Raw genomic sequence first — 22,156 nt, forward strand, 5'->3', positions numbered from 1 at the left:
TCTGCCGATCGAGGGGACGGGAAGAACGTAGGCAACACAATTTCTTGGTCCCTGTGAAAAGCTGACTGTACTTTGGGCGAGAATTCCAGAGGCAAAGAGAGAATGACCTTAACGTGGGAAAAAACACAGGAAGGGCTCTTTCATAGAAAGAGCCTGGAGTCCTGGTCCTGATGGCCTCCCATTGCTCTATTATAAAAAAATAACATATATCCTGGGCCCTCAGTTAGTGCAGACCTTTAATGCTCTTGTGGATGGCTTAGATTTTCACCCCTCTACCCTGATAGCCAACATTTCTTTGATCCCCAAGCACAGGAAAGATCCCAAACCCTGTAGTAATTACAGGCCCATTTCTCTGCTTAATGCGGATATTAAGTTATTTTCCAAGATCCTAGCCACCAGGTTACAACCCTTGGTTCCGCACCTGGTCCATCCTGATCAGTCCGGGTTTGTTAGGGGGCAGGAATCCTGGGACAATACGATGCGTGCTATGACTATTGTACACGCAGCTGGGCACCTTCCTGGCGGACCCTCTCACTAAACCTCTTTTGCTACAGTGATGACGTTTCTTTGCGATGTGAGCTGTTGGGTGCCGAGTGAGACCTCCACTTTTTGTTTGTGTGTGTGTTCTTGTCTTTTTCCTGGTGTCTTGTCTGTGTGTTCTGTTTCTCTGCTATCCCTTTCCTCTTCTTCTTTTTCCCTCTTGCTGTTCCTTCTAGTTCCTTTCCTTGACTCCTTATTCCCTCCCGGGTGAGTGTTGGGGAGGTCTAATTGCCCTGTGTACTATTCCCTATCATGACGTCTTTGTTTCATTGGACTCTCGGTCCAATTGGTTTCTCGTTTGCTCATGACTGATATGGCTGCTTGTTATTCTTACTCTGTGAGGGCCACTTTGTTTTCGTGGCTGTCCAGTTGTCGATGTTACATTGGATTCTGTGATACATTTGCCCGCTGCGTCGGGTATCCTTGCCCAGCTCTGTATCCTTGTTCCCTCCTCCCGCCCGTCCTATTCATCTGTATACCTTCTCCCTGATTCCCTCTTCGTCCCCATTCCCTTTCTTTCTGATGTTCCTTGAAAATTAATAAAAATTATATTTACAAAAAAAGAAAGAGCCTGGAGTTCACTAACACGCCTCGCAGAAGTAATGGCCACCAAGAAGGCTGTCTTCAGGGACAACAGGCGTAGAGAAATGGAGTGAAGGGGCTCAAAATGAGGCAACATGAGCCTGCGAAGGACAAGGTTCAGATCCCAGGGTACCATCTTGGAGACAGGACGAGGATGTATACGCACCATAGCCTTGGAAAAAACGTCTGACAACCGGAAGAGAGCTTAAATTGAAACCAAGTAGGGCACTGATGGCCGAAATCTGGACCTTGATGGTAGAAGGTTGAAGCCCTTGGTCAAACCCCACTTGTAAAAATTCCAGGATGGTGAACTGGCTGAAGGACGAATCTTCTTGGAGATACACCAGCTACAAAACTTCTTCCATACTTTAATGTATCTGAGGTATGTGACCTTCTTACGGCTGCGAAGAAGAGTTTCCGTAACTGGAATAGAGAAACTTTGAGCCTTCAGAATTTCGCGTTCAACCTTCAAGCCGTTAGCTGAAATACTGCAGGATTCGGATGAAGGAACTGACCCTGGTGAAGAAGGTCCTTCCAGGCAGGGAGCCGCAGGGGCGGAGCGTGACTGAGTGTGACTAAGTCCGCGTACCAAACTTGTTTTGGCCAGTCTGGAGCTACCAGGATAACAGATGCCTGGTCGGTCTTGATTTTCTGCAGAACTTTGGATATCAGAGGAGCCTGAGGGAAAATGTAGGCGAGGCTGAAACTCCAAGTCTGGGCGAAGGCATCCACCACCAGCGGCTGGTCCTGAGGATTGAGGGAAAAGAACGCTGGAACTTGAAAATTGTCCCTGGAGGCATAAGGTCTCGGGCAATCCCCACTGTTGGACAACCATGCTGAAGGCTGCTGGATGCAAAGCCCATTCGTTACTTTGAATAGAAGCCCTGCTTAGAAAGTGGGCTTGGGAATTCAAAGTCCCTCTTAGGTGAAGAGCGGACAAAGTCATGAGACGGGATTCTGCCCAGAAGGGGCTAAACGGAGAAGGCGAGGACTTCTTGTGCCTCCTTGCTTGTTGATGTAGGCGACTACTGCCTGATTGTCAGAATGAAGTAGGATGTTCCTGCCCATTAGCAGCTGTTCCCAGTGATGTAGGGCTTTCACCACCGCCAGCAGCTCTAGGCAGTTATGCTCCCAATACCCACCAACTTGTGTTTTTGGAACACACAACGTCCGTCAAGGACATACTATTATAGGGGATGACTTTAACAATGTGCCATACTTCGGCTTTGGTATCCTCGAAGTATCTCAAGACACTTGCCAACTAAGGGACACGTTTCCATAAGCTTTTGCACCAACATATGTTACATGACGTTTGGAGAGTCTCGTGTCTGCTGGATAGAGATTACACTTTCTATTCACCCGTTCATACAAGGTACTCCAGGATCTACCTAATCCTAGTTGACAAAATCACCTTACAGTCTGACCAAGCCCCAGTTTGGATCACCATAGATCTAATCTTGTACCCGCCATCAACACCTAGATGGCGACTCAATGAGATTCTCCTCCAGTACCCCTCTGTCTGCTACTCTGCAAGAATATTTTGGGTTTTTTTGACCACGGACGATGTTACTCCAACAACCATATGGGTTGCACGTAAGGCAGTAATGCGTGGGCATTTTATCAAGATTGGCTCCCGGTGGAAGAGAGCTCGCATGTTGGCTCTTGCTGATCTCTCCAACCAACTTACTACTCTAGAGATGTCTAAAAAATCATACTGGTCAGCAGACACATCCAAGAAAGTGGCAGATGTGAGGGCCAAAATTCACAAACTCCAGCATACAGAATTTATGTTGCAAAAACTTCCCAAAACGTATTATATTAAAGGCAACAAGGCTGCCTCTCTTTTAGTTAAGAAACTCAAGTCCCAGGTTGGCTGCTCCATGATTCTATCCCAGAAAACTCCTACAGGCGGAGTTTTCTAAAGTTATAAGCGATACATTTGCAGAATTTTACCAATCTCTCTATAATCTGTGTTTATATCCCAATTTGCCACAACTACCACCCAAAGAAGTTCAATTTCTAAGTACTCTTCCCATTCTGCAGTTAGATCCTTCGCAACGACAATCTTTAAACCAAGCCTCTCATGACTGAAGAAGTGGAGCGGGTGATTAATGGTCTCAAAGCTAACAAGGCCCTTAGTCCTGACGGCCTACCAAACTCTTATCATAAGAAGTTTAAATTCATGCTGGCTAATTTACCACAACTGTTATCCACCTTATCAACTTCTCTGCTCTTCCTCCTGAAATGACTGAGGCACTTATTTTTGCTGTCCCTAAACTGGGTAAAGCTCTGACGGACTGTGCCAACTATCACCCAATATCACTCCTTAATACGTATCTAAAGATTTGGGCTAAACCACTGGCAGACCATCTGAGCCAATTTCTTCCTACACTAGTCTACAATTATCAAGTAGGGTTTGTAGCTGGTCGGCAAGCATCAGACAATACTAGAAAGATGATCAACCTCATCCATCTAGCGGTTGCTCTCCGCAAAACATGCAGACATTTTTCAAAAATAATTAGATACCTTTATGGAGCAGAATTAGGGAAGACATGAATCGCTGGTCCAAGCTTGAGATCTCCTGGACTGGAAGAATTATTTCTTTTAAGATGAACTCTTTACCTTTACACCATACCCTTCTTATCCTCAAGTTGGCAACCTTTCAGCAGATGGATCAGTCTCGCCTCAGAAAAATTATATGGTCTAATACAAGAGCTCGTCTCCCACTGAGTGTGCTACAGGGTTCCATGCTGGATTGTCTGTGGGCTCCAAGTATCAAACTACTATATTGCTGCTGCTCTGGCTCAATCTCTACTACTGTTTTGCGATCCTGCTTGGGCAGCTTGGGTCCAGTTGGAGGCAAGGTTCTCTCAACCATACTTTGAGATCCTCTGCGGCTTCCTAAGCAGCCATATTCCATGTTCCGTGATTGTCTTCCGTCTTGCAAGACATTATTTTGGCTCTTTTTCTACTATGGAGTCAATACAAATGGCTCCTTGCTGTCTTTTCTGTCCATGGAAGTATTGTACATTGCATAAAATATGGATACTTTACTTTATCTTGAGGCTACTGTGGACTTCTTTCATGAATGGGGGTCATCTCTTTTCTGATATTTGTTTTATGATTGTATTCAAGTGTACCTTTTCCCCTACATTTTTAAAACAAAATTAATAAATTTGTGAAAAGTGAAAAAAAAAATTAAATAGCGTATGCATAATTGAAGGTTCCTGGACCAGAACAACTGTAAAAGAGACCTACTCCAGTTACAGTTTAGCGCATGTACAGTATATGTGCTTCCTCTTAATCATAATTGTAGAAAAGCATAGTAGCATCCAGTAATAGTCTTTTTGACAACCCTTAGTCCTACAAACGCTTAGCAAACCTTTTTTCAGTTTGCACCCATACCTGTGCATTTATATTTTCTACCACTAGATGGAACCATAGTATAAAGCAAGGACAATAATAGATAAGTCTTCACTGATCAGGGACATCTTTAACATGAGGCAAAAGGGGGCAACTGCCCCTTGAGCCCACAACCATGTTCGCAGGGGGTCACTAATGAGACCTAGAGATCTTAAAGGTGAGAGAGGGGTTCTTCCCACTCTGCGAGTATAAACTGCTGTGTGTTTACACCCTCTAAGGAGCCTAGGTGACCCCTGTAACCACTTACATACAAGCCTGCAGCTTACCTCTACTGCTCACACATGGCCCAGTGGAAGCATGAATGAAGTGGGGACATGTTATGTCACGTTTTGTTATGTGATCCTGCTGGGTGGTAAGAGACAGTGCTTCCAGTGTGCCAGCACTACAGAGAAATCTGCAGGTGAGGTAAAGGGGTGCAGGCGGGAGTGAATGCACGAGTATGTATAAGTGCACATAGCAAGGATGTGGGTACAGTAGTGTACCCAGCATTGCATTTAGGGCCAGTGTGTGCTAACCAGAATTGGTTGGTTTATTGTTGTGTTTTGCAGAAACAATGAAGACCCCTGAGACCACAGAGTAAGAATTTGTTTTACTATATTTACCATTTCTTTATACATCATTGCTGTAGGAATTTGGGTCACTTTCCCAACTATTTGTTGATTAATGACCCCTCTATCTGGAAAACTAAGAGCAGATACTCATTACTAACCCAAGACCAGCCTGAAGGACTTGCCCTTTGTGCAGTGCCAGTTCCAATCCATGTTCAGTAGGGTGCATTCATTAAGTGGCATGTATATTTTAGTAGCCCAATTCCAACCTCAATCCCATTTACACAGTGGTAGAGACTAGAGGACTGCATTGGGAGGCGGGTCCCGCCAAAAAGCTTGCGGGAACGGGCGGTCTTGCTGGTGCTGCGGGCGGGAGGTCAGGCACTGTACCTGCGGGTCCCAGTAATACCGCGCAGTCCCGCAAGGCTGCCTTCTCGCTGCTCCCTTACAGCATCTCCTCCCATGCTCCGCCCAGAAACAAAATGGAGTCACGTGATGTGACATCACTTCCCATGACTCCGCCTTGTTCCTGGGCGGAGCAAGAGAAGCAATGCTGTGCGGGAGCAACTCGAGGGCAGCCTTGTGGGAATGCGCAGGAAATCTGCAGTTCAGGTAAGGAGGTGGGCAGGATTGGCCACAAATGTGGCGGGAGCGGAACACCCACATTGCGGGAGCGGGCAAAAAATCAGCGGGAGCAGGATTAAAAAAAGCTGTCCCACTATTTCTCCCCTCTGGTTAGTTATCTGTCCAGGTAACCCCACACTAGGTGAGCAGAGATTGCTACAGTTATTCTCAACTTGGTATTTTGTGAGGTACATGTAGCATGTAATAATGGCTACAGATCTTATATTGGACTATGTTTTGCCTATAGATCTTAAAAGAGGGACAGAGGGGTTCGTGCCACTCTGCTAGTATAAACTGTGTGTTTACTCCACACCAAGTTCACCACGACTATTCCACTGGGGTTTCACAACACTGGGCAGAGAGTTTAGGGCAAATTGTCGCCAAATATATAAATTAGCACCTTGTATTAGCCAGGAAAAATTGTTTGGCCACCTGAAAGTTCACAGCTCTCCCATTAGTATAGCCCCAAATAATATTCCATGCCCCATAATGGGATAACTGCTTATCCTTTTCAACTTTATTATTAATATATTACATATCAGCAGTGTTTTTTTTGTTAAATATAAATAGTGACAGCCTTTTAAAAAACATGAAAATCAGTGGCAAGTCCACCACACCATCAAGAATTGCTAGTCATCCCAATCATCTTCTGCTTCGTCCTCTTCACCTAGATTAAAGACATATTGGAATAGTTTAAGCATTTATACACCAGCTTTAGGGCTTTAAATTAACAAAAGCCCCCTACAGAATTCAAGTATGACAGTATGTAAATCTTAAAATGCGAAGTTACAAACTTGACAGTGCCAGCACACATGAGAACGCCCCAGGATTCTTTCCCAGGTCTCCAGATAGCTCTACTCTTTCCACTGCAAGGGAGTTAAACTTGTCTTATACCAACCAATGGAGTTTTTTGCCATTTGGAACATTCCTTGGGTTGTTGTGGTTATAAGTAGACTTGTGTATTCGTACATGGGTGAACATGAAAACTAACACAAAGGGTGTGTTTTAGTTGTTCAGCCCTAATACAAATAAATGAACATGGTGTCTGCAAAAGGTACACGAAGAATCTAAGTGTTAGTCTTCATTAATCTACTAATCTCCCTAGTCCCTTCCCCATCTAGCCTAATTTATCGACTGACATCACAGGGGTTAACAGGAACGGAAATCCACAGGTTCGCTTGAGTTAAAGGTCTGTGCGAGCGACTATTGTTCACCTGCAGGAGCCTCCTCTAGCATCAACCAATGAAGTGCAACTGTGCTTCATTGGTTGATGGCAGAGGAGGCCCCCGCCGGCGACCAATAGAGTCACTCGTACGGACCTTTAAAATCCTGGCGCCAAAGCTGCCGTGTGGTGCGTACTGCTTTAACCCTGTATCAACTCCCCCAGAAAAAAAACAAACAAAAACGAAGAAAGAATGTACACGAATAGGTCACCTTAACCGAACACTGGAACGGGCAAATTTGTGGAAGACGAAGATTTCCCCCACACGAACAATTGGCCGGCACCAAAATCTAGTTATAAGACCATTTTCAAACATTGCTCTGGAATCAGTTATACATAAACCAGCACTGATGCATCCTTACCAGATGACTGTATGGCCTTGTGTCTTTTCTTTATGACATCCATTAAAGCTGTGACAATACTGGAACAGTTGGAAGATTCTGCTTTTGCAGTATGGGAAACCTAGACAAGCATGATACAGTGAAGTTGTGAAGTTAGAGCCATGGCATTGACAAGCATTGTGTCCTCCTACAACCGTTAAAGTATATATTACGATGTGCGGCATTGCCCAAGCATGGCATTCAATCACAATCTGCTCTTGGCAAAGTTTCTCATCAGTAACTAGAAACGTTGCCAATGTTTATTGTACTTCTTAATGTATATAGTGTCATGTGGTAGGAGATAGCTCCGCCTATCAAGGTAAGGCAGGAAATTAAACTCTCCGAAACTCCTCTTAACCCTCAATGAATAAAGTGGAAAGCTGAACTTCAGTGCAAAACTTGATTAGGGTGGGTATCTTGTTACTAGGAAATGACAATGAAAAGAAATTCTCAGGAAGAATTTAACTCCTGGTAGCATGTGGTAAGGGATAACAATCTATTAGGGGATATAATCTTTAATTATGGAGAAACAGCTTATTGATCCAAGGAGAAATCTGACTGCCATTTTGGGGTCAGGAAGGAATTTTTTTCCCTGGTTAGTGCAAAATTGGAAAGAGCGAAGCCGGGGTTTTTTCACCTTCTTTTGGATCAACAGCAACAAATTAACAGATATAGGAAAGGCTGAACTTGATGGACCCATGTCTTTTTTCAGCCTATATAACTATATAACAAAACTGACGAATAAAATGCTTTCTTCAGCCTTTGACAAATGCTTTGGTTACACATAGTCTACCTCCCTTTACTACAGCAATCTTTCTACAAGGTCACAATCTCACCTAGCGCAATTTTGATCTATGCGCGCTATCCCGAAACCCTATTTTCTCGCCATGTGGGAGGCGGACTTACCTGCTATTTCCACTGATGAGGAGTGGGACCGCATCTTTCAATCTATACATAAAGGGGCTATCTCTAGTAAAATTCAAGAGACATCGTATAAATTACTTATTAGATGGTACCGTGTCCCACATGATTTACATCGTTTTATCCCCTCGGTCCCTGACTTATGCTGGAGATGCCTGGTTGGACCCGGTACGCTCCTCCATATCTGGTGGGAGTGCCCCATGATTCAGCCCTTTTGGGCAGAGATCGAGCGTATCCTTAAGGAGGTCTCGGATCCGTCCTTCATTCTATCCCCAGAAGCGGCTATTCTTCACCATAGCTCCGTCCCGCCGCATAAGTATAAGAATTCGATAACATACCATATTTTAAGTGCGGCTAAGGCGGTCATTCCCCAGTTCTGGAGGAAACCCTGTACCCCACCAATTCAGGCCTTTCTCCGTAGAATGCAATTTGTCTCCCATATGGAGGACTTAATCTGGTCATCCAGGGGAAAAGCTCATATTAATGACAGGAGGTGGTTTTGGTGGGTGGAACTTCTTTCCTCACCTCGCTTACCCTCATTGTTGGCTGTTTCCACTTGTTAACTGGTGTTATCTTCCTTATACTTTCGCTCCTGGGTCTCATGCTGATATTTTGCCATTCCAATATGACCCTTTTTACACTCACACTTTGCTCATAACTTACCTTATTGGGCGTTGATACGGCACACGTCTTTTGTTTTGTTTTGGTTTTTTTTCCCCGTTTTGTTCTTATTCTATTCGATAACATGTCGACTCCATTATTTCATGCACTCTGGTGTATTTGTACGATTGACAATTGTTTACCATGGTCATCTCTCCAAAGGTATATTGCGTATTCTGATGGGTTTATCCCTCTCCCTGCGCGGGTCTGCGTACTCGTAATCCTTGGTTTGATGTCTCTAGTTTTTTTTTGTTTTTTTTTTTACAGTGCGTGTATCTTTGTACTTTTTACTTACTTGCCTGTCTTATGCCTTTTAATGTACATGCACGTTGTTCCTTTTGTTGTCATGCCACTTTGAATTTTTTCAATAAACGGAGTAATGAGAAAAGAAATATGTTACAATCTCACCTAGCTTCCTGCCAAGGCCGGCCGAAGACTTAACACCGCCTGGGGCGAAGTTTAAAATGCCGCCCGCCGACGCGGGGGCGGGCGGCGGCATTTTAAACTTCGCTGACGCCATTATTTCCGCCATCTCCCCCCCCCTGCCTGGCGCCTCTCTCTCTCTCCTCCGCTTCAAAACAAAGTGCCGCCCCTTCTAAAGTGCCACCTGGGGCAATTGCCCCAGTCGGCTCCATTGTAGGGCCGGCCCTCCTTCCTGCAGAATTTTACTCTGCCAGGCATTTGGCTGTAATAGGAAATTTCAGCTAGAGAAGACTGGCACCCAAGAGTCTAGCAGATGGTTCCAAAATTGCTTCCTTACCAACACAAATACACCACCTGCCCTTGCCCAATATTTTGAGACAGCCATATTAGCATAAATAAATAGTATAGGAGGAGGTTAGTTTCCAGCCTGCATTACCTTTGTAACGAGGGAGTGCAAAGGCAATCCTTACAAAACTTCTCCAGGAAGTTATCCCATACAAATAAATGAAATTCTGCCTCTATGCATTGGGTGTTTAAGTCCTTGGTTTGGGAAAATACTGGCAAAATAATCTGATCTACGTAGAAAGTGGAATACTTAGACACTACAAACTGGAGGTACAGCGTTTAATGGGGAGGGCTAGGAATCCTGCTTTCCTAGCTGTAGTGAAAGCTTTAAGTGAAACAGACACTGCAGAGATTCAAAGGGTGTCAAGGTTAGCTGGGAAAAGCCAAAATTCAGATCCCAGGAAGTTCACAGCTGACAGTCTGCTTTTTTTAGGTCACATTCAACAAATTACTAGTGAAAACATTAAGGATTAAATACTAGTATGGTTGCTGGAGAAGGAACTGGTGTAGTATCTTCAGGGTAACTGGGTAAAAACCTTTACAAATCCCTTCTGAAGGACATCTGAAATTTGGCCGACAAACATCTGGTACAGCAGGACAGAGATTAGAGGAGCACAGATACCATCCGATCTAAGGCAAGCACATATCAGACTTTGACTACCTGCAGGGAAATGGCCATATACAGAAGACCCTGCCTTGAAGTTGTCTTAAGCTAGTGAATCGTCTTCAGGCAGGTGACACGATTCTCAACCATTCAGTGCTACTTGAGAATGTTCAATTTAGTGCTATCCAGACTGCCAAGGGATTGATAATTTTCCTCCAGGTACAAGATCAGAAAGCATTCTTCTATAAACAGCTCCCTAAACTCTAGGCTGGCATAGGTCATGAAGGTTGTCCACACATGACCTTCCCAGAACAAGCTTAGCTGCAATCCCTTCTGCAGCCACCAAAACAGTAATCTGAAAACTGCATTTTGCACTGCTGCACAGTTCTAGGATATATGTTATGAGGTTCTGAACCTAACCGTCTGGACGAAATATCATGTGAAGAGTAGAGTCTATTCTTGGATTCAGGAGTCACAGGTCCGTATGGTTGAAGCCTCTTATTAAACATCCAACTTACCTACTACCTCCACAGAAAGTTTTTGAAAAAATTATTGGGAGTACAAAGTCCCTCAGGGAACATACTGTAGATGTTACAAGGTGGTATGTAAGTTGGCAGCATCCAATCCTTAAATCTAATTGGCTGACCCCAGCAAGAAGTTTTTTCTGCCCGTTCTAAGCTGAACAGAGTGTTTCCATATAAGCTGAATACTTAGACCAGAGACATCTGACTCTCCAGACAAATCAAGCTTGTTTGAGGACCTACGTTTAGCAGGTCAATAAGGGTTGATACAGCCAACAGTTAAGCAGGCAAGAGGCCATAATATCAGCTCTCATCACCCACTGTGTCCAACCGAGGCAGGGAGCTCAGCCATGAAAAAGAGGAAGATGACAACTACCCAGAAGAGGCAGGGGGGAGGTTTCAGGAGTTTTTTTGTTTTTTTAATTTCTTGTCACACCTGGATAGGCAGAGTCTCACAACATGCTACCAGGAATGACATGGTAACTATAAATTCAAAGCACATTTAAAAATCCACTCAGAAGAGATTGGTCGGTCATTCAGGTCCGTTAGGACTGGAGAAACTAAACTAGAACCATGTTTAGCTACACAAACAAGGTAGACTCCAATAGTGAAAACTTTAGTTTAAGTGGATAACTCACTGGACTAAAAATAGAAAGGTTGTAGTTGCATAAGCTTTTGGGTCCTCTGGGGTCTCTTCAGGTGGTGCAGAGACATCAGTGGTCCCAAAAACTTGTGTTTAGTCCATTAAAAACTCAAATACAGACTCAGCAATATTGATTTTTCATCTTTGGAAAGTACAACAGTTTGAAAGATCAATGGTAGGTAAAGAATTGAAATACAAAATAGGCAAATACTTACAGACTTCAATTGCACTCCCTGCTTGATCTGGTCTAGGAATAAGTTCTGCTCATTCAGATGTAGTGGTGACTTTTTGGCCTGCTTCATTGAACTTTTTCTAGCACCAACATTTTGTGTCTGTCTCTTAAATTGAAGTATAGTATCTACGTCATCACAGGAAAGGCTTGTAGGTGCTGACAGTTCACTATCTGATGAAATCTTATTAAATGGAAGAGGTGGGGGTGGAGGAGGCAGCAGTGCAGACATGTCTTCAGTTGTACAATCTTTTTCTTTAGGAGGATCATTTGGCTTCCCATAAGATAGTGGGGCAGAAGCATCACAAATTACAGAGTCTTTGTGAAGATCAAACGGCTTCCCCAAAGGTGGTGGGGCAGAAGTGTCATCAATTGCAGAATCCTGGTCTGTAAGACGATATGGGTTCCCTAAAGATTTTTTAGGTAAAGGGAGAGGTGGAGGCAGTTGAGAACCAGTCAAGGACTTTTGTCCAGAAGAACTAAAAGGTGAATAGCTAGAAGTCTGCAGCAATACATCTTGAGAACGCTTTCTAGTATTAGGCCTAGGCGGTAGAGGTGGATAGCCAGCTGAGGACTTAGAACCTGAAGCACACCGCAAGGAAGGTGATACATAATCTAAATTAGGCAATGGAGGAAGAGGAGACATTGCTGGGAAGTCAATGAACGGTGGGGGTGTGGGTAAAGGAGGTGGTACCCTGCTAAGAGATGGAAGATAGCTTAACACTGAAGGAGTCATTGTGGCTGGCATTTTCGCTGCACAAGGAGAGGGTACAATAGGACAGCTCTGACGCTTGGATGGAGTCAGCTGCGAAGAAGACAAAGAACGAAGTCTACTACGAACACTGGGTTTTTCAACAGATGCTGGAAGAAAAGAATTGCCCATGTTAGAAATGAATTTCAATTATTTACAACAAACTAACAATCTTACCAAGAAGGTTACCAATATTATCCTTATCTTGGATAATCTGAATATAAAGAAAGATAGTGGTTTTGTACAGTGCTTTACCCAGTCATCTTACAAAGGCTCTACTTTCTGCCTCACTTAATCATATAACACTATAAACTATTTCCTGCGCAAAAACAACTTACACAATCTGATAGTCTCCTTTCTCACAGCCTCCATTCCACCCTTCTTCTCAATGATTTCAAAAATTTTACGGGACATTTGTCTGTCTCGCAAGTGATCCTCAGTAATGCCAACCAGGCTGAAAAGCCTCTTCAAGTCAACATCAGAACCAGCCTGGAAAAAAGTGTTTAGTAGTCTTCAAATAAGGGCTAAATATTTCTCCTTCAAAGAAAATATTGTACAATAATTCAAGACTAAGATAATTCACTCTTGCCACACATTTGGGAATGGACTGGCCATAGAGCACATACCTGTTGGGTCCCAGAGTCTAAGCCTGTTGTCAAATGCAAATGTAATTATTACCAATTATTGGCCTGGTGTGGTTTGGATTCAAGCCTATTTTTGATCATCAATTTTGCATAATCAGTCCCCGAACACATTGTATGTATATATTGACATACAGTGTAGTGATAGAGGCAGAAGCAGAACTTTTCACTATACAACACTTTCAGCCTCCCATCCCATAGCAAACAGAATGATAGGTCACAAAACTGGGCCGCCTGGCTGCAAAATGTTAACCACCCACCCCATATGCAATGTGTGGGTGTATACGTTGTGTGTAATACAGGACATAGGCACCCCACTTTTTAAAGCATGTTTGAGAGGTGCGGATGGGCCCAATGCCAGTGTTAATTTGCAGTCAATAGTAGAGGTCATGAAACTCCACTTCCTACTTGCATGCGTGTGACTCCAACTGCTCACAAAGACAAGTTTAAAGAACACTGATGAATCTTGTTTAGTTAATATATTCCTAGTCCTCTTACTATGTTTCTACAAAAGCTATCAGAGCTGACTCATATAGGTAGCTTTGTCATACTGTTACCTATGGTGCTTAACTGGTTGGGAATGCACCTCTATTGTCCAACCTTACCATATGCATCAAGAAGGGGGTGCTGGAGACATAGCTCATCTATTTTGCTAAAAAGCCTAGAGTCAGCCATATAGTTTTCATGCAGCCTACGCCCAACGCAGCCAAAGTTTAGCCAAATCAGTAGCATTTGAGAACATATGTATCATGAACCAAGGGTGCTTGTGACCATATAGATTACATAGATTGAGTGTATGTGTGTGCTTACATCTAAAGACGGCACAGAACTCCAACCCACGTGAGTCACATGTCTGGAGGGGAGAAAAATAGAAATAGTTACACAATAGTTGCTCACTAGACAGAGCTATCAAGACAAGTACGAGACACAGCATACATTAACTAAAGATCTTGCTTTACATACAGGAAGTATAACGGTTATAACTGTACATTTATAATTAAAATGTTTGTAACCATTCTCTCTACCCCCCCCCATGATAGTTTTTTTTTATAAAAAGCTATGCAAGAGAAAGATGCATGACTTTTCTAAATTGAGAATATGTGTAAAGGAGTCATCATCATCAGGAGAAATTTGGTTATTTAAAAGTTGAATTAATAAAAGGCAACAGAAAATTGTATTAAGCTTGTTAGTAAGAGAAAAACCACCACTGTGGTATCCCACAGACACAGATTAAAACCTGTGTACAAAAAAAAAAACCAAAGTGAAAAATAGACAGCTCTATATGATTAGGCACATTAAAAACAGATTGATAGAAAAGGATAAAGGACCACCTCGATTAATATTTTTGTTTTTACAGATAAAAAAAATGGGACAGGGACTTCAGTTAGGGGGGAAAAGATAAAAGATTAAATTGCTTATCAAGGAAGAGGTTCTACTTCAGCCAGTGGCAACTCTAGGAACAATATATGGTGGGGGGCACAAGACACCACAGTCAACTGAAGGGACACTAATAAGTTCCACCACTAAGTCATGCTATATATCTATATCTATATCTCTATCTATCTATCTATCTATCTATCTATCTATCTATATAGATATATATATATATACCAGATTATTGCAGTATGCAATAATACCGTTATTGGCTTAACAATACTAAAGACAAGCTTTCAAAAGTTTTCCTCTATTCCTCAAGTATTGCTTCAGACCTAAGCGGAAAAAAAACAAAAAACAAAATCAAAAGCTTTTCTTTATAGTTTACAAATAAGCACACACACTTACACTGCCCTTAAACAAGCTTGTCCATATATACTGTCCTCACACACCCCTGCCTTTACACACAGTCATTGAGCCGACCATGATCTCAAAAGTATTCTAGAGTCAGATGTGAGGCCATCTGTCCAACAGCTAAAGCTTGCCCAAAATTGGGTCATGCAATGTGACAATGACACCAATCACACCACACAGCAAATCAACAAAACAGCCGAAAAAGAAAATAATCAAGTTGTTGCAGTGTCCCAAAGCCCAGACCTCAACCCAATTGAAATGCTGTGTGGAGACCTTGAGAACTGCGCATAAACAAATGCCCACAAACCTCAATGATCTAAAGCAACATTTTAAAGAAGTTGCCAAAATCTGTGAGAGCCTGATAGTCATACAGAAAACGATTACTTCAAGTTATTGCTGCTAAAAGGTGGTTCTGCAAGCTATTGAACCATAAGGTGTACTTAGTTTTTCACACATGGCTTCTCCATTTCGGCTTTGTTTTGTTGAATAAGTCATGACACTAATGTGTCATGGGTTGTTCATCTGAGGTTGTATTTACCCAATTTTTATACCAGATAAGGGACAGATGGCTTAGGTCCTGACAGGGGCGTACCTAGAGTATTTGGCACCTGGGGCGGATCCTGTATGTGGCACCCCCCCCCCACACACACACACCTGCATAGCTTCTACTGTTATATACCGGCACAGACACTGAAGGTGGTACAGCATAACACTTACTGTTATCATTATATACTGAGGCAGACATTGACGGTGGTACAGCATAACACCCATCACTATATACACTGAGGCAGACATTGACGGTTGTGCAGCATAACACCTACCACTATAGACTGAGGCAGACAATGACGGTGGTACAACATAACACCTATCACTATATACTGAGGCACACATTGACGGTGGTACAGCGTAATCCCTATCACTATACATTGAGCCAGACATTGACAATAGTGCAGCATAACTCCTATCACTAAATACTAAGCCAAACATTGATGTGGTGTAGGGATGCACGGAAACGAATTCTGGACTGAAACCGAAAACGCAGCATTTACCTGGCCGAAACCGAATATGACCCCCCCCACACACACACACACACACCATACAAAACAAATCTAACACTTTTATTTAAAGTAAGTAACACACCAATTAAATAACACATATACACACACACACACACATTTATTTTTTTGTTAACAGCAATCACATTCCTATCATGCCCAGATTCCAGGATGTACTCGCAGACTTGGCATGATAGGAGTATGATTGCCCTATCTACCCTCACTCCCTTTTGTCCTACCTACCCCTTCTCACTATCTACCCCCTATCCCCCCGTCTCACTCCCTTCTCCCTATCTACCCCCTCCCCCTTTGAAGTTCACTTACCTTTCAGGAGTCCTGATTTTAAAATCACTCAAGGGAGCCAGAGGTCTGTTAAAGACCTCTGATACCGCTCCCTTGCGATCCGCGTGGCAACAGCTGCTGTGCGCCGGGATTTGCACCCCCACCGCAGGACTCCTGAAAGGTAAGTGAACTTCAAAGGGGGAGAGGGTAGATAGTTAGGAGGGGGTAGATAGGGAGAAGGGAGTGAGACAGGGGGATAGTGGGTAGTCCGTCTCTGGAGGGGTGCCGGCAAGTTGGCACCCCCTGATGAGCGGCACCCAGTGCGCACCGCCCCCCCCCACACTAGGTACGCTACTGGGTCCTGACATGTAAAGCCATAGAATGCAAAGAGTGTGTACTTTTTTTCCCACACATCTTTAGCCTGGAAGAAAAACGTGACAGGGGGATAAGATCTAAAAGTTTAAATATCTAAAGGAAATAAACATGATAATGGAAGAGCGTTTATTTAAAAAGAATACCCCCACAACAAGGATTGTCTTTTGGTGGAGAAAAAATGAACACCCATAAGTACAGCCTTCTGCTTAGAAGTGTCAGAGCCTTCTCCCAGAAATTACTAACTTGCATGCAGTCGATTGAAGAGAACTGCAGAAGCGTCACTTACCCTGGAGCAATCTCATGTGTTTGCAGTTTTATTATGCTGTTGCAAGGTATACCACCAATTGGTTTGCATAAGCAGTAGCTAAAGGGCATCAAGATCTTACAATGGTCTCAATTGCCCCCAAATAGGCACCCCCACCCCATCCAATACACATTCTATAAGATATTCAAGTTTACAGCGTATAGCAGGGGATTAACTTACTTGAAGTTACTGGGTGAGCCAATATCAGATTTTTTCAGTTTGGCTTTTTGGGTTTGTCCCTTGTAACCCTCCTTTGGAGAATAATAGATTGAAACATTCTGAGTACGTGCCTCTGGTACCTGGAACATGGATCCTGGGGGGGGGGCAAACAGAAAGGCATTGAAAGAACTGTGTAGAACGTAAGGTAAGGTCATACAGGACAGCATGTAAAACTTTACAGCATACCATTTTCAAGGGACAATCCTTTAGTTGTCCTAATAAGAAAATATATTATAAGCTGTATACTGCAGAGGGGAGCATACACAGAACTGACAGTAAACATATACAAAGTAAATGTAAGTAGTTGTCAGCTTTCCTCATAAGATTTTCCAGTAGTGTAGAAGACTTTGGTTTTATACATAGTTATATAGGCTGAAAAAAAGACACGCGTCCATCAAGTTCAGCCTTTCCTATTTCTGTGAATTTTTTGCAGTTTATCCAAAAGAAGGGAAAAAACCCAGTTTGGCTCTTTCCAATTTTGCACTAACCCAGGAAAAAATTCCTTCTGGATCCCAAAATGTCAGTCAGATTTCTACTTGGATCAATAAGCTGTTTCCCCATAATTACAAAAATTACATCCCTGAATATTATGTTTTTCCAAGTATCCATCCAGGTGCAGTTTAAACGTCTGTACAGACTCCGATAAAACTACCTCTGCAGGCAGAGAATTCCACATCCTTATTGTCCTTACTGTAAAAAACAAAAAAAAAAAAACCCTTTTCTCTGCTTTAGACTAAATCTCCTTTCTTCCAGTCTAAACGCGTGACCACATGTCCTATGCATAGTCCTGTTTATGAACAGATTTCCACACAATGGTTTGTATTGGCCCCGAATATATTTATATAACGTTATCATATCCCCTCTGAGGCGACGTTTTTCTAAACTAAACAGATTTAAATTTGTTAACCTTTCTTCATAACTATAGTGCTCCATTCCTTTTATTAATTGTGTAGCCCGCCTCTGCACCCTTTCTAGTGCTATGATATCCTTCTTTAGAATAAGTTCCCAAAATTGCACAGCATATTCAAGGTATGGCCGTACCATTGATTTATACAGAGGCAAAATTATATTTGTAATGTAGCTTCTATCATAAAAGGGCAGTATTTTCAATAAATTCTGAAGAAGGCCAGGTAAAGGCTTCCAATCTGGGTGTTGGGCAGATCTTGTGGATGCAATCAGGGTGCCAGGGTCAACATACTAAAGGAGCAGGGTATTAATTCACAAGGGGGTGCTGGCTGGAGGCATCACATAAATCAACACTAAAGGGGGGGGCTGAGATAAATAAATATACAATGTGGGGCTAGCTGGTAATACAAGTGTGTGAGGGCATTAGAGTGACCACATTGGCCACATAACTTTTACATATTGCTGACCAGCTCAGATGAAATGCTGCCCTGCAGTATGGGGAATGTATAGACTCGTGGGAGGAATCAACTAGTCATATATACATCCCCATACAGCATCCATACACAAGGGGGGCAGTTGGGACCTTTATATAAAAAAGATACTAAAGGGAGGGGTAGGCTGAGGGCATAAAGTGTGTGTGTGTGTGTGTGTGTGTGTGTGTGTGTGTGTGTGTGTGTGTCAGAGCCTGTCCTGGGCCGGCAGATTCTCCATAAGGCCGGATAATATCCTTTTGTAGGTTGAATACTTTAAATAAACAATAAAATAAAAAAGTGTACTTTTAAATGTTTTCTATATGCATCCATTTGTCAGGAGGCTTCCTGGGACATTGGAGTCTCCTCTCACAATAATGTGTTGCTGTGGTGAATGAAGCGCTAGATCAGCAGCACACAGGTTAGCAGCCTTTCTGCAGAGCTCAGTTATGAGCCCAGGGTGACCACCAGCAACGATTCACCATGCCAGGATAGCTGGCTTTGAGCCCTAGAGCAGTTACACAAAAAGGCTTTTCTTCTACCAAACTAAAAATTCACCATGTGACCACAAGTCTTTTAAAAAAAAAAAAAAAAAAAAAAGCTACATTTTCTGATTATCACACTCTGTTCATTATAAGATTTCCCCCCCCCCCCTAAATTCCATGTTTCCTTCCAGCTGCTTGCATGATAATGCAATACTTCACACATGACTGTCAAGTGTTAACACGTTTTCAGGGTTCTCTTTTTGTTTCTTTTGCAAAACTCACCTATTTTATCGTAAACTAAGCAGTATACGCCTACTCCAAAATCTGCCTTTTCAAGTATCTCTGCATTGAAACAGAGGGTATTACTTTAAAAAGTGGATGGGTACAATGTATTCCCTTTTCCAAGAAACAACCCAGTCTAGTCCACTGGACTACCATCAGTAGCTTTTTTTTTTTTTTTGGACACCCGCAGCAAGTTTTGGTAGTTCAAAAACTGCAGAAGCGTTAACGGTCTTGACATCAACAAACTACGGCGCACGCCACAAAAGAGGTCTATTGGCCAAAGGGGGTTAACGAGTGTTTTTGTTAGTTTGTTTTTTAATTGCATGGTCGTAACCATGCGTTATGGAGAGCCAGCCAAATTGACTTCTTTGGTGGCTGCCTAGAACACCTAGTTATCTCTGTATGATTCCCCTCATATTATTGGACTATGAATTATACAGGACCAGCTCAGACCTTCTTACTGGAGAAACATGCCAGTGTTAGCCCTTCATACTGCATAGTAAACTAAATGCCCCTTTAGTTAATAGACTTCAGAGTTCCTCCCACCACAAAAAAAAAAGATAGAATTCTTTAATGATGAAAGCAGAAGGCAAGGACACCACAAGCGGTCCTCATCCAAAAAGTGCCCCAGACAAAAAGCCCCTCGTCACCCCCCACAACATTTTGTTTTTGGATACCTTAAAATACAGCATAGGCAGAGCGGTCTCATGCATACCCTCCTACATCATAGAGGATTCTGTTGTACCCCCATCAGGTACCAGACCAATGACTTCTACACATAAGGGGCATTTCCTTTATTGACTATGAGCAACACTCCATATCAAGCAGCTGCCCGACATGCTTAGTACCAAGACTGTCCCTGCATGAGATACACCATACAGGCCAAAGACAAACATTCTTTACTTTTTCCTCTTGCATTAGCAAATATGACAGGTTATAACATAACCCTACAACAAAAAGATACCATGCCATAGATAGACAGGTTGATGAGTTGAGTGGGAACGGAAAGGGCAAAGCCATTTCATCATAGCCACCTCCCCAACTAAGTCTTTCAGCTGAAGACTTTTGCCTAGGACAACAAAAAGCGTGATACACTAGACAGCCCATTCCCAGTGAGCTTAAAAATCCACTTTAGATTCTAAAAAGTCAAACACTAAACGCAGGGCAAGTGCCTTAGAAGCTAATCATTTCCACTGACCCTATATTTTGCTCCTTATTAACACTGAATATAAAGCAGCCTTAAGCATTCCTAAATAAAAGGCAATAAAACCAAACTCACCAATTTTATTAAAGAGAGCCATTGCCCAATAGCAGTTTATCCCCTGCTAGATCCCAACCAGGTACCGAAACACAGCGTTATACCATTTACCAATACATCATCAGCCCGCCTCATGCCTTCTTATAACTTAAACATAATTCAGAACAACTAACACCTGTGATAAGTGGGTCAGCCAGTGAAAAGATCCCACAGAATTTGGGTTGTTTAACCCATTGCATGCCTGGGGGGGCAGTACATTGGTCCACAATGCATTACCATGGGAGTCTACTTTTTGTTAAAGAGACAGTCATTCTTGATTTTTGTTCAGGGGTCAGAAATGCAAACAATTATTTTTCTGCAAACCAACCAGCCTTCCATATGATTTGATTCTGGCCTCTCCAGTTGCCCTGCACGTGTGTGCTCAGGCATTGGTAGCGCATGACCAGTCTGAGCCACTGGTTTATGAGCCACATAGAAAATGCAAAGGCAGTATGGATGTTTATAGCCCTTTTGTGGGTGAAGTCCAAAGTACACGTATACCTGTTTTTCTTACCGTATAATGTCCAATACAACAACGCCAGTGAAGAATGCGGAATAACCTAAATGCATTCTATACTTTCCAATGGCGAGGCATTCAGCAACACCAAGATCGGCATCAGGGGTCTGGCCTGTTTTAAAAGATCGACTATCGTCTCCTAAGCTTCAACAGTGTCGATGAAATGCCTCGATAGCGAGGCATTCAGCGACACCAAACACCCACCCCAGGACGGGCTGTGACCACTCCGGGCAACGGTCACAACCGACACTGTGAGAGATTTTGCCTCTTGCAAGATGGTGGCATCCTTTAAAAAAATAAAAAAGTTTCCAAGAGGGTCTCTCCAGGGACTGCATGTAAGTCAATAGAGCCCAACTTTCTAATCACAATCTGTGATTATCAAAATATTTTGAAAAAAATAGCTAAAAAAAATTGTAAATATGTGGTAACATTTAAAAATAATTATGCGGTGATGTCACCATAAGGGGAACATCAGATTCCAACAAAATGTTACAAAAAAAAAATATATATATATATATATATGAAAAAAAAATTATGAACAAGTGCTAAAATTAGCACTGTATCTTCCCAAAAATCCTGACATGGAAAGAGTTGACATACTAGCATTTCAAATACCCAAGTCTTTTGGCCCCCAAACAAGCAGGCAAAGCCATGCATCACTGTACTCAGGAGATGTTGGTGAACACGTATTGGGGTGTTGTTTCACAGTGACGTACCCTGAATTAGCCAGCTTCAAAGGTGGCCCACTTAGGAGATGGTGGCAGAAGGACCAGATGTCAAAGTTCCAAGTTAAAAAATGAGAACTTGGCACCTGGGGCACCACCCACACAAAAAAAATAATGTTGGCAAGAATATTTATTTCACAAATTTGTAAACTGTATGTCAACTGTAAAAAACACGGGCACCACAGCAATGAGCTGCAGGCCTGTGTTAAGCAGCCATCGCTGCACCCCCCTGATAAGTGGCACCTGGGGTGCACGGCCCCCCTCTAGTCGCGCTACTGTACCAGCCAAACAACCTGACAATACCCATGCGTGTGGGGTAACACTGTACACGGGAGATGTTGCTGAACGCAGGTTGGGGTGTTGTGTGACAGCGGCATATACCAGGAGTTGTAAA

At 42.8% G+C, this 22,156-nt stretch overlaps 1 protein-coding gene across 1 annotated transcript; it reads right to left on the reverse strand.

The window, feature by feature from the left end:
• Positions 1-6,284: 6,284 nt before the first annotated feature.
• Positions 6,285-20,524, reverse strand: LOC128500920 (actin nucleation-promoting factor WASL-like). The gene is made up of 7 exons (XM_053470291.1): positions 20,503-20,524; positions 17,042-17,174; positions 13,868-13,910; positions 12,755-12,905; positions 11,652-12,526; positions 7,302-7,401; positions 6,285-6,378 (listed from the first exon to the last, which is right to left on the reverse strand). The coding sequence occupies exons 1-7, from the start codon at positions 20,522-20,524 to the stop codon at positions 6,347-6,349; spliced, it is 1,356 nt and encodes a 451-aa protein (XP_053326266.1). The 3' UTR covers positions 6,285-6,346.
• Positions 20,525-22,156: the final 1,632 nt, after the last annotated feature.

Source organism: Spea bombifrons, chromosome 6, assembly GCF_027358695.1.
Source record: "Spea bombifrons isolate aSpeBom1 chromosome 6, aSpeBom1.2.pri, whole genome shotgun sequence".
Lineage (NCBI taxonomy): Eukaryota > Metazoa > Chordata > Amphibia > Anura > Pelobatidae > Spea > Spea bombifrons.